This window comes from Nicotiana tabacum, chromosome 13 (genome assembly GCF_000715075.1).
Source record: "Nicotiana tabacum cultivar K326 chromosome 13, ASM71507v2, whole genome shotgun sequence".
Lineage (NCBI taxonomy): Eukaryota > Viridiplantae > Streptophyta > Magnoliopsida > Solanales > Solanaceae > Nicotiana > Nicotiana tabacum.
In genome coordinates, this window is record NC_134092.1 from 132,892,674 (window position 1) to 132,905,496 (window position 12,823).

At 34.7% G+C, this 12,823-nt stretch overlaps 1 protein-coding gene across 1 annotated transcript; it reads right to left on the reverse strand.

The window, feature by feature from the left end:
• Positions 1 to 346: 346 nt before the first annotated feature.
• Positions 347 to 6,097, reverse strand: LOC107796855 (beta-1,4-xylosyltransferase IRX14). The gene is made up of 3 exons (XM_016619685.2): positions 5,052 to 6,097; positions 4,161 to 4,715; positions 347 to 922 (listed from the first exon to the last, which is right to left on the reverse strand). Exons 1-3 carry the CDS (start codon positions 5,768 to 5,770, stop codon positions 694 to 696), a joined length of 1,503 nt encoding a protein of 500 aa, XP_016475171.1. The 5' UTR covers positions 5,771 to 6,097; the 3' UTR covers positions 347 to 693.
• Positions 6,098 to 12,823: the final 6,726 nt, after the last annotated feature.

Below are 12,823 nucleotides of genomic sequence, written 5' to 3' on the forward strand. Positions count from 1 at the left end.
GAAGCCCCATTGTTCACTAACCAAAGTACCTTTAAGGGAAAATGACACTATATAGTCGCTCTTAAAATAATAGCCGGACAAATATGTATTTTGTATATCTTTTGTATATATATACATTTCTATATGTTATATATTAAAAAATATACAGATTCTATACATTTTTGCAGCTATCATATATAAATAGTTTCGATTGCGGGCTAAAAATAATCTTTGCCTTACCTTTAATGCCAATAAAACCAATGGCCATGGCACGAAGTTACGATCCTTAAGGGGTTTTAAAGGATTTGGTTGACATGAGCACAGAAATAAAAAATGTCACGAAATGAAAAAGAAAAAAAAAACAAGATTTGAGCATAAATTTCTCATCTCTAAATGTTGTCATTTTACATATATAAACTCCAAGCCACAAATACAACCTTTGGCAAAAAAAGGAGTCTGGTAACAGTGACAACAAAAACACCCTTCTAACTGAGCATCAATTCAATTACACAAAAGACTAAAGAACCAAAAATAGGACAGAAAAAGAAATTGATGAAGATGGGGTAAAAAGAAGTGGAAAAGAATACTAGATATAATTGAATAAAAGGACAGGTAGTATGTATTAAATTGCTATTGTAAGAAATGCCTTCTCCTATTTACGAGACAAGGATAGTAACATGGTCTTTAAAACTTGCTGAATTCACAGATGATTCACTAGTTCTCCGCTGCTTGCCTGGCCAAATGACGGTCATCCACGTTCTTTGCTACATGCTTTCTCTTGCCCCGAGAACTACGTTTTCTTGATCGTGTTTTTGGCGGGCGCTTCTCGGTGTGCTCTTGCATAGTGACCAACTTTTCACCAGAGGGGAGCTCTGGAGGAGCATCTGGCCATGGTGTTCGTTTTGCTGGGACAGTCACATCTAGTGGAGGGTCGATGATCCATCTGCATTTTGGATAGGAATTAGTGATATTGCATTCAAGTGAAAGTAACCAATATGTCTAGCTTAAGCCACATAATCAAAGCACACCCACGACACTAATGCTGTTTGTACTACTGTTGATCATCTTATAGGACGAGGCTTATGCCCATTTACGTTATTTCATGAGAACGGGCAAGTGCGGAACTTATTTTTGAGCTAGTCTCTAAGGTCAAACATACCAAGGGTTAGAACTTTTGAAGTCTTCTTCATCACTTAGCAACAAATATAGCTTGCGCACTTGCTCCCTCGTCAAAGTCCTACTTAACAAACTAAACATGCCTTACACCTCTAAATTTTCTTCCTTTTCCTCAATTTCCTGTTTGTTGTATCTAGTCTATCTAGTGCTAACTGCTCCATTGTTTTCTCTTAGTTTCCCTTCTCAATGTCTCATTTCAAAACATTCTTTTTTTGAATAACAGTCCTAGCCAGCTTACGCGCACCTCGAGTAATTGCACATAGTATCTGCTGCCTCCCACCAGTAACAAATACCAGGTAATTTTGTCCACCAACACCAAAACTTAGATAGGGCAGGGCAGCCCGGTGCACAAAGCATCCCGCATACACGTAGGATTCGGGGAAGGGCCGTACCCTAAGGGGTGTGAGGTAGACAACCTACCATAACGCAAGCATTAGTGGTTGCTTCCACGGCCCGAACCCGTGACCTAAAGGTCACACGAAAACAACTTTATCGTTGCTCCAAGACTTCCCTTCAACTTAAATAGATGGGAAGAAATAACCTAATGTGCCTCCGCGGAAATTTGAACCTGAGACCCCATGGTTCTCAACCCATTTCATAGATCACTAGGCAATACCCTTGGGTGCCTCATTGCAGGCCATTCTTTCCTCATCTCTCATACTCCTTAACGGGAAGAACACACATATTGTAAAGCTGATCAAGGAAAAAAAAATTGGACTAGTAGTAACAACTCGTCTTTAGTAATTTATCTTAGTCCACACATTCATCATCCAATGTTCGCCTAATAATTGTAGAACTTGTAACTGGAAGCTCTCAGCTCTTGGTTTCAAGCTAACAAAACAGGTTTGTTAATGACATTACTGAAAGCTTCGAAGCTATCCATTGATAAGCATCTAACACAGGTTTCCTGCATTCATCTATCACTAGTACGAAGCAATTTTAAAATGAAATGTATTGTTAGTAGGATTATGTCATCTTTGATACTAACGAGCCTGTTTGTTAAGGACATTACTGAAAGCTTCAAAGCTATCTCTGTCTAGACAGCATCTAACACAGATATCCTGCTTTCATCTATACTAGTACAGTTTACGAAGCACATGTAGCATGAAATGCACTATGAGGATGCATTATATTATATTTGATAATCAGAAAACATTATTAGGGTATTTAATTGGCAAAGTTAGGCACCGAATACTCGATAGAGCTAACAAAGAGCCACACTTTTGGAATATGCAACTAATGAGTTCAACACAGGCTTCTTTTTTTAATGAGTTCAAACCTCGCTTACAACTTATATTTTAAAAATGAAAATATAGCTCAACATCTACAAAGATTTCCTCTCAGATGTGATTCACCTCCTTACTCAAGCAAATATAGATCAGGAAGAGACCAAGCATGTAGAGTCCGGACTTCCCAGATGATAAATTAAATATAAAAGAAATAACAACTGGAGCTACTAAAAATGCAACTCACACCTTTTTCATCTTTAAATTGCAAGTTAGAAGTTAAACTCAAACTGAATGAATAACAGGATACAGATTAAAAAATGAGGGATATAATCAATATAATGTTGAAAACCATAAACAGAATAGAAGATGCCAAAGTAGCTCCATCGCACAAATAAACGAAAACTATATTCAACCCTAAATAACCCTACCTCCACGCCATTGATACCTAGTCAACCCAACACTCGTTGTGGTCAAACTAAGTCCAATACAATTACCATTTAACTGTCACAAACAGCATAGTTCATAACCAAACTAACAAAGATAAAAACAACAGTCTGCACAAGAGATGTCATCCAGACTTCAATAATATATCATGTCATTACGACATCGTCGAAGAAGACTAAAAAATTCACCATCCTAAATCATTATTGTGTGGATGGCAGAAATTATTCATGACAAGAACTCATTCAAGGCTCCACTTCTATCAACTAGGGTCACCTTTTCCTCTCCCACTTTCAAAATTGATTTCTAGCACATGAGGTCAAAATTGAATCAATCTGCTAACATGTAATAAGCTATTCACTGTATTGCAAAAGCAAAAGCAAAAAGCTAGCTACTAGATTTCTCCACAACTTCAGGAGAAAATAGTCGGGATGTTTTCATTAATGTAATTCTTGCAATTGGAGCAATTGTGCTCAGGAAAGAGTAAAGCCAATTGCGCTAACCAAGAAAACACCAACTCTTGCGAGTAATTTCCAAAATTCAATAGGCATATCAATTACATCATGAACATGAAACAATAAAATAACCCACTCTTGGGATATTCACTGAAGAAAGCGGAGCTTTATATGCTGATTGCTCCACCCTCTGAAGCCCAACAGCAGCATGACGACACACACAGACATCCCTAGTGGCAACCAAAACTACGACATTTGACCAGATTTTACTAAGAGCAACCCAACCCAAGCAACCAACTGATCAGTAAGGGGATCACATGACCTCTTGATCTTCGGACCCACTACCTTATTAATACGGGGAGGATTTGGGGATCGTTGATAGAAAGACTCTTTATCCTTACCAATAAAAGAAAAGGACGAAGGGAAGGGAAGGAATATAAAAAAAATCATGGTACTAGTCTCTTCAGATCAAAATTCGTCCTATTACTATTAATTCCTAACTTTATTAAGTTATTCTGATACCAGTCCTATTTCTCCGGCTGTTTCATGGCTTTGCACTAAATTATATGCAACAAGATTTGGCACCGTAAGAACAACAGCAACAACAACATACCCAGTATTATCTCACACTGTGAGGTCTGGGATATGGCACCGTAAGAACATTATAAAAAAGAAAACAGATACGGCAGCCTACGAGGATTTGTCATGTTTCAATAACATATGACAATCTTGAAACAAGCACTGCCACAATTATGGCTAGGTGATAAAAAACTTACAGAAAGTGATAGAGAAATGTTAGAAACAACAAACATAATATTCAACGCTAAGAATATTCAAAAAGCGACGCTACATGTAGTCAAGATAGCCCTAGACAACCAACCTGGCAGGGAATTTGCTGTCTGCCCGTGCTTCAACGCGGAGCCACCACAGCATAATTTTGCGCCCACAACTTCCGAGAGGTTCCACCATTGAAGGATCCTTCAGCAAAGATAATGGGTTCTCAACATCCTCCCTTTCCCCCATTACAGCATCCAAATCCTTAACCCATTCAGGCTTATCTTCCGCATCTTTCCAGACCAATCTGGAATTCAACACAAAACCAGCCCATTCAAGCTTCCTTGGCAGCACAACTGCCCTATCGCCAATGAATCTGGCACTCTTCTCCAAGTAGGGTGACGAATCAAAAGTGTGCCAACCAACAAGATGGTCTGATGAATTACAAGCGGGGCCTTGAACAGGCAATTGCAAATTCCTCTCTTCCTCTTTCTGAACTGTCGACAACTCCTCCTCAGAACCACCCGAATGAGCAAGAATGCCCACTGACAGAGCGCCAATCCATTTCACTTTTTGGATTTCATCAAATATCTCTAAGCTATGCATATTACTATCATCAGCAAATATCACAATCCCATCCAACTTCTCTTCTCTCACATATCTGTTCCATCACACAAACACAAACCATGCTATCATATTACAGTTCTAAAATTATTCTATACCACATACATAGAACACGAGACATGTGTAATCAAGTGGAATACAATTCTAAAAATTCTTGCCGCTGACCTCACTATACTTTAAAATTATGGGTTCAGAATCTAATATTTGTTAAAATTCTAGATATTCTTCACACACACATATATATATATATATATATATATATATATATATATGTTCCATCTCAAAATACTAGGTTCGATTGAATCTAACATTACATCCGCCATTGCAGGTGTTAAAAGTGATCAGCTATTAAGTAGAAACAAACTTCCATTACCTCAAAGCTCGAAGTCTCATTTTAGCCTCCAATTTATGGCGCTCTTCCCACGAAAGAGGCATCTTCTCGCGTAATCCAATGTGAATAGTCTTCTTCAAACCCGATTTAGCTATCAACGAAGCAGTCTCATTAGTTGCTCCTCCAGCTTCCACCACAATCCACACAACATTATAAGGCACATTCATTAAAGAATGCATCACACCAGTAAGATGCAAAGTCTGAAAAGTCCTCACATATGTTGGTGTCACAACAATCACATCCCTTGGACTCTTAACACCATACTGCAACTTCTGTTCCCTTTGAACTATCTCCATTATCTTATGTGCCTGCATCACCTCAGTAGCATTCGGGTGGGGCCACGGCCGTATTAATATCCCGTGCCGCCCCACCACCACCCTACTACTACTACTCCCCCTCACCACCGCAACCTCCGCCGCCGTCGCCGCCGTTCCATTACCGGAAAATGACATCATCTTAGCCGGATCATGAAATAAAACGCTGCTTGGAGCTGACGATGAGCTGTTATTAGTGAACAAAAGGAAGAACACTAAGCGTGAAAATCTGAAACCCAGAACTAAACTGATCAAACAGCAAACCCCATGAAGCACAAGCCAGAAAATAGTCGCCGGAGACTTAACAGACCCATCTGAAGGCGAATCTAACGGCCCTCTAAAGCTGTTGCTCCGGCGACCTTGTTGTAACGCCGCTAACTGTTTCATTTTCTCAGTATAAAATTCAAAAGGGTGTCAAGATCTTGAAGAATCCTGAATTTTTATGACGAAAAGAGTGGTCTTTAAGATTTTTTGAAGAGAAAAAGCGTTAGTTGGGGAAAGTGTTTGGTGAGAAGTTAAAAGGGTTTAATCAAAGAGAAAAAACAAAGAATGTTACTTTAAGCTTAAGAATCTAAAAGGGGTTGCTTACTAACTATGTTTTTATTATATTTGAATTTCAACGATTGAAAATGACGCCATGAACAAACAGTGGAAGCTGAGATGAAGAAGAAAGAAATTGACTAAAATGGATTCGGGTCACAGGTAGATCCGAATAGGAGGGATGTTAAGACAGTGGGAAGAAAGAAAGGGGAGAAAATCTAGGGGCAGTAGCGGAAAGGGTATTTTTGGAAATGTGTATGTGAAATTATTACAAAAATAAAATTTGGAAAGTTGTTAAGGTGGGTTTTTTTAAATAATAAAACTAATGATGGGTGATTAATTTTTTCTCCTAATTAATGAGGTGACTAAGTAAACAAATAATTGTGCAACTTCAAATGCTCAATGTTATAAGTTAGTGTACTTACTGTAATAATTTCTTGTCGGGGAATCAAAATCGAAAAATTATACTCTCATTGTTTTATTTTATGTGATATTATATTTTTTTAATATTTTAATTACTAACTTTTGCTACATACAAATTTTATTTTAAAAGTATAAACAATTTATATCTAAATTTACATTAAAAAGTTAAGTAATTTGATCTTCATAATCAGAAAGAATTCCCTTTTACTAACATCTTCCTTTCCTTGGTAAGTGTCAAAATTGATGACCAGCTTATTTAGAAAACTATTTAAAAATCATTTTACTTATATATAATTTAAGTTTAAGTCAAGTAATATATTAATGAAAATTGAAATGGAAAGAGGAGGAGATCCCTGGGAAGAAGAGGAAGGGCAGTTCTGACTATTGTTCCTAAAGTTTTGTTGTTTATTTCATCGTTTATACTTTTTTCTTTTTAATTTTTAGTTTGGCGCTTCACTAGCAGCAGCAACAACAACAACAATATACTTAATATAATTCCAAATATGAGGTTTATGGAGGGTAATATGTACGCAGATTTTACCATACCTGGAGAGATAGAGAGGCTGTTTCCGATAGACTCTCGACTTTTTTCGCAGCAAAAAGCAAAATTTTTATTTTTGGTATGCAACTTCGCTAGCAAAAAAAAACAAGTTTTTGATGGTGATGTCATAATTTGCACCTATTATATCTATTTAGGAGCAGTCCAATATTTTTATTTTTATCCCGCTCAGTCTTTTTAAGTTTTTTTTTTTTTAACAAAAGTGGATTATTATGAAATTTGAAAAGTTGTTAAGGTGGGATTTTTTGTAACCAAACTAATAATGGAACTTATGGCTTATGGGGTGATTAAACAAGTAAATAATGGCGCTACTAAATAATCTTAACAAACTAAGTAAGTATACTTACTACTATAAATAAATGATGTCCAGATACATTGACTATATGAGCAAGAAAATTAACTATTTTCCCCCAAAAAATTCATAGTTATATTCATTTGCTTATTTACCTGCATCTTAAAGTTCTTCTTTTTTTTTTTCCTTAGTATATCATATTATATAATACATGTTCTTAATTATTATTTTTCCAGTGTAGTGAAGATATATAAGTAATTAGGAGTACCAATTGTATAAGAAAAAATGCAGTGTCTGAAAAATATTGTATTGGAAATTAATTTGATTGGACCCTATAGGTTATCATTAATGTTGAGTACTAGACAATGATTTTTATTTATTTATGAATAATTTGTTAGTCACGTTGTGCTTCCCTACTAGTCAATTATCTTTAATTACTTTACTTAAAAAGATAACACTGTGATTTAATTCCACAAGTGAGGTAACAACAACGACTCAGTAAAATTCCACAAGTGAGGTATGGAGAGAGTAGTGTTACGCAGACCTTACCCCTACCCGTAGAAAGTAGAGAGGATGTTTCCGATAGACCATCGGCTCAAGAAGACGAAAAGAGACAACATATCAGTACTATCAACAGAACCATAGAAATAATAACAACATCATAAGAACCAGAAAATAGATAAAAATCAAAAATAATAACCAGTAGATAAGGTCTGACACTATGAAATGGAAGAGTAGTGTGAACACAACATTGACCACTAAAAATCCTATCAGACTAGCCCCACACTTGTACGAATTAGAAATATGCTCAACTACCTCCTAACCTACAGCCTAAATGCTCGACCTCTACAGCTTCCTATCAAAGGTCATGTCATCAGAGATCTGAAGCCACGCCATATCCTGCCTGATCACCTCTCCCTAATACTTCTTAGGCAAGAGGTGATCAGGCAGGATACGACGTGACTCCAGATCTTCGAGGACAAAAATAGAGGCTGCAATGCTTACAAAATTTATTATTTATCAATCCAGAATTATTTAATCCCGAGGTATATCGATCATGTAATATATAGGTTCACGTGAACTCAATATTTTTTTGTCCAGTATCTTATATTAACTTGAAGCCGCTATAGAAACTCATAAATTTTAAATTATGAATTCGCATCTGATTTAATCATTTGAGTATAGAAGCAAAATATGAAAATTATTAATGACATATATTAGAAATTTAGAATCAAATTGTGATATGTTTGGTGATTGTGCGTGTATTGAAGACAGGGATATTTGAGTCCATGAGAAGGACGGGCTAATTGCTGAAGAAAATTGTCAGCTTTGGCTCTTTCAAAATGGAGATTGAAATAAATTAATTTTTACTTTTAGTTTTGTTTTGCATTGTCAATTATTCTACCAGGACGAATTGGAAAGAATTAAAAAAGAAGTTTAAATTAATGTTTGGACATTCTCATTTCATTATTTTCATTATTATTCAACAGTTAGTAGCAGAGGTGGATCCAGCCTTTTAGTACCGGATTGAACTGAACCTCCTACTTTCGTTACGGAATATGAATTTATGCGTAAAGATTTATTAAAATTGCGAAAATAATATATATGAACCCATAACTTTAAAAATATAATAGGTTCAATGCTAAAAATATTATAATTGAACCCATAGAATTTAAATCCCGGATCCGCCTCTACAGCCTTACCCTACATTTCTGCAAGGGTCTGTTAGGGCATCTCCAACCTTATCCCATTTTCCCATAACGGGGGCAATTTTTGGGGTAATGAAGCTCCAACTTTCCCCCATTTTTGCCCCAAAATAGGGGATAAATAATGTTCCTCAAATATGGGGTACACTATTCATCTTCCCATTACTATTCATGATTTGTTTATTATTATTTTATTATTTAACTCTTTTAATTTACCTCTTTATATATACCTAATTATGTTTATGTAATATCTTTATAATATTAATTTTACATCTTAACTTTGGCGTATAATTATGATAAATTAATTTTGATGCATTTATTATTTTTATGTAAAATTGTAAGTTAATTTTATTATAATTTATAATTGTACAAAAAATATATAATCATCTCAAAAAATGAATGGTGCAAATATAAAATATTAGATGTTGCTAAAATTGAAAGGTGCGAATATAAAATATTAGATGTTGCTAAAATTGAAAAGTGAAAATTGAAAATACATTAAAATTGGAAATACATGAAAATTGAAAATACATTAAATTAAAATATATAAAAATTGAAACTACGGTAAATAGCATAATAACTTAGTAGGGAGATATGTCGTTTCCAGATACACCAAAATTATTATAGTATTGAGTGAATGGGGACGAGGATTGTTGTGGTTGTGAGTTTGGATATTGTTGACTTCTTTTATACATTATTCGTTGTTGTTTTTGTCGCATAAATTCACGACGAGTCGGATCGATAATAATTACTTACAAATTATATTATTTAAAATTTTATAGAATTACTTTAATGGAAATTACAAATTAATGAAAATAAAAGATGAAATTTATTTAATGGAAATTAAAAAATAAAATTGAAATGAAAGTTAATAATATAATATAGAAGAGAAAGAAAAATATAAAAAAGAATATTATCTGTTGGGGGAAAAAATGGGGGAATGGTTGGAGTAAGTTGTCCCAAAAATGGGGTAAATCCCTCTTATGGGGACCAAAAATGAAATAAAGGTTGGAGATCCCCATTTGTCCTCACTTGACACTAATTTCAAAAAGAAAAAGAAAACTATATTTCAGTTCTTGAATTTATTACTAAGTGAAATTATGCACAATTCTAGTTATAGATTATGAAGTTGTGTGTAGTCAATTTTCAGTCAAATTCATCATCATTGATTAGCAATTCAACCTTATGATATAGTAATTATTACTTCAAACTTAGTCTCCAAGTTGGTTGTACACACCTATTTCAGTTTAGTTCAAATAATTGGAAACCCCTTGATATTTAGTTATTTACCAAACTAACTACTAAAAAATTAGTACCTAGCTAGAAATTACTTTCTCCGTCCATATTTACTTGTCAATTATTAATTTGATACATCGAGAAATAATAAATAATATAATAATTTAACCATATCATTTTATTTATTATATGTTGAAAAAAGAATTAGAAATAAATAGTATACTTAATAAGAAGAGTAAAATAGGTATAAAATAATAAATTGTCCATTAGTTTTCCAAACTTAACAAATACTCTCTCTGTTCCAGTTTATGTGAACCTATTTCCTTTTTGGTCCGTTCCAAAAAGAATGAACCCTTTCTAAATTTGGTAACAATTTAGCTTAAAGTTACAACTCTACCCTTAATGAGAAGCTTTTATAACCACACAAATACTCTGGGCCCCATTTGGACTTGTTTAGGACCACAAATTCCAAAAGTCTTCATTTTTTTCTTAAACTCTGTGCCCAGTCAAACAGGTTCATATAAATTGGAACGGAGGGAGTAACATTAAAGGAAAGAACACATATTATCACATTATACCGTACATTAACAAATGACGAATTTCCACAAATGTGAGTAGTCGGCTAAGAAACAAATATCAGAAGCAATCATAACCAAACCCAACCCTTCACTTTCAAACCCAATTTGGCAATACATGGTCTATGACAAAATTCTTCTACTTGCAAAACATAGGGGTAAGCAGAGGTATAACTAGGATTTCAAACTTATGAGTTCGGGTCCTAGTCCTCTTAAGTTATTGGGTTCTAAATTAATAATTTGTATATATTTAATAAAAAACTTAAGACAAATACATGATTTAAACCAAAGCTACTAGGTTCGACTGAACCCGTAAGGCCGTAACTGATAATACGGAAAAGGCCTAAAAGTGCCATTCAACTTATAGAAATGGCCTATCGATGCCATCCGTTAAAAGCTCGCTCTTTCCATGCCACTACCGTTAAACATTTGGCTCATCTATGCCATTATTTGACTAACAACTGAATTTTTTCTTTTTAAAATATTTATAATTAGTGAATAGACCCACATTTCTACGTGTCTATTCATTATTGGTCTGACTTTACCCTTGCCCTATATTAGTTTTAACCTTGGTTAGGTGTATTTACCCAAACCCAACCCGCTAAAAACAAACCCAAATTATTAACCCAGGGGATACAATGCTGCGAAATAAGAGCAAATTAAGCATTATCTGGGTCATCGAGCAGCTCGTGAGCAAGAAGGCGGCGCGTGGCGGAAATGAGCATCGGCGATGAGCGTTGAGTTCTCTTCGAATGTATAAATATATCAGTAAAAACACCGGTTGGAGGTGTGATTTTCACTATAGGGTCACCGTGTATGTAGCTATTATACAGATGCGGATCGAAAGCATTGAAGAATTTGTGCCATCAGGATTCGAAGTGTAAATCGGAGTTTGTTAGGAACAAAAAAGCGGATTTTGGGGCGGCGGATGGAGGCAGAACCTAGACGGAATTTGTTGGAGGAACGTTTATGGTAGTGCTTTCTAAGGAAAGTGGAATCGGCGGCGTTGGCTTTGTGAAAAAGGGAAAGATCGTCGAGTAACCAATTTGGGTTAGGTTGGGTTAATAACAGAGTTGAGTTAATAATTTGGGTTAGGTTGGGTTAATAATTTGGGTATGTTTTAACGGGTTGGGTTTGGGTAAATGCACCTAACCAAGGTTAAAACTAATGTAGGGCAGGGGTAAAGTCGGACCAATAATGAACAGACACGTGGAAATGTGGGTCTATTCACTAATTATAAATATTTAAAAAAGAAAAAATTGAGCCATTAGTCAAATAATGGGATAGATGGGTCAAATGTTTAACGGTAGTGGCGTGGAAAGAGCGAGCTTTTAACGGATGACATCGATAGGCCATTTCCCTAGGTTGAATGGCATTTTTAGGCCTTTTCCGCTAATAATATGGCCCACCCTTTGGGGGGTAAGGTAACTACCCTCCCCGAACCCTACTTCTGAAATTACATTGAATTTCGTTGTTATTGTTGTTCTCTTCTGCAAAGAAAATAATTACATTTCACCTATGGACCTAAGTGGGCGTTTGGACATAAGAATTGTAAAATTTCAAAATAGGGCGAAAAAAATTTTCAACTGAAAATGTTATTTGAAATTTAGAGTTGTGTTTGGACATGAGTATAATTTTGGGTTGTTTTTGAAGTTTTATGAGTGATTTGAGTAAAAATTTTAAAAAAAAAAAGCTTTTTGGAGTTTTTCAAAATTTTGAAAATTTCAAAAATGCATTCAAGTGAAAATTGAAAATTTTACGAACAAATGCTGATTTCGAAAAAAAGTAATTTTTTTTTTAAAAAAAGGAAAATTCTTTTTTATGTCCAAACGGGCTCTAAGTTTTTTCCCCTATAAATATCCAAATTCTTATCAATATCACTTGCAATCAGCAACATTTACATATTATTGCCCATATTTAATTACATAAAAAATATGTCAAAACACTATCATCTTATCTTATCTTATATCTTGTACAGTTACCAACTTACCATATAACTCTATTTACCAAACTAACTACTAAAAGTTTGATATTTCCCAAAATAAGACATATTTCCTGAGAAAATTATTTTCTTCCTATCAAAAATTCTGTTAATATTTCCCGAGAAAA

What these genes read in the sequence shown, in the direction of transcription:
- LOC107796855 (XM_016619685.2), bottom strand. Translation starts at nt 5,770, where the DNA reads ATGAAACAGTTAGCGGCGTTACAACAAGGTCGCCGGAGCAACAGCTTT. An exon ending in ATGAGACTTCGAGCTTTGAG is followed by an intron (nt 4,716 to 5,051) that starts GTAATGGAAGTT and finishes GTGATGGAACAG; the next exon opens with ATATGTGAGAGAAGAGAAGT. An exon ending in GACAGCAAATTCCCTGCCAG is followed by an intron (nt 923 to 4,160) that starts GTTGGTTGTCTA and finishes TCCAAAATGCAG; the next exon opens with ATGGATCATCGACCCTCCAC.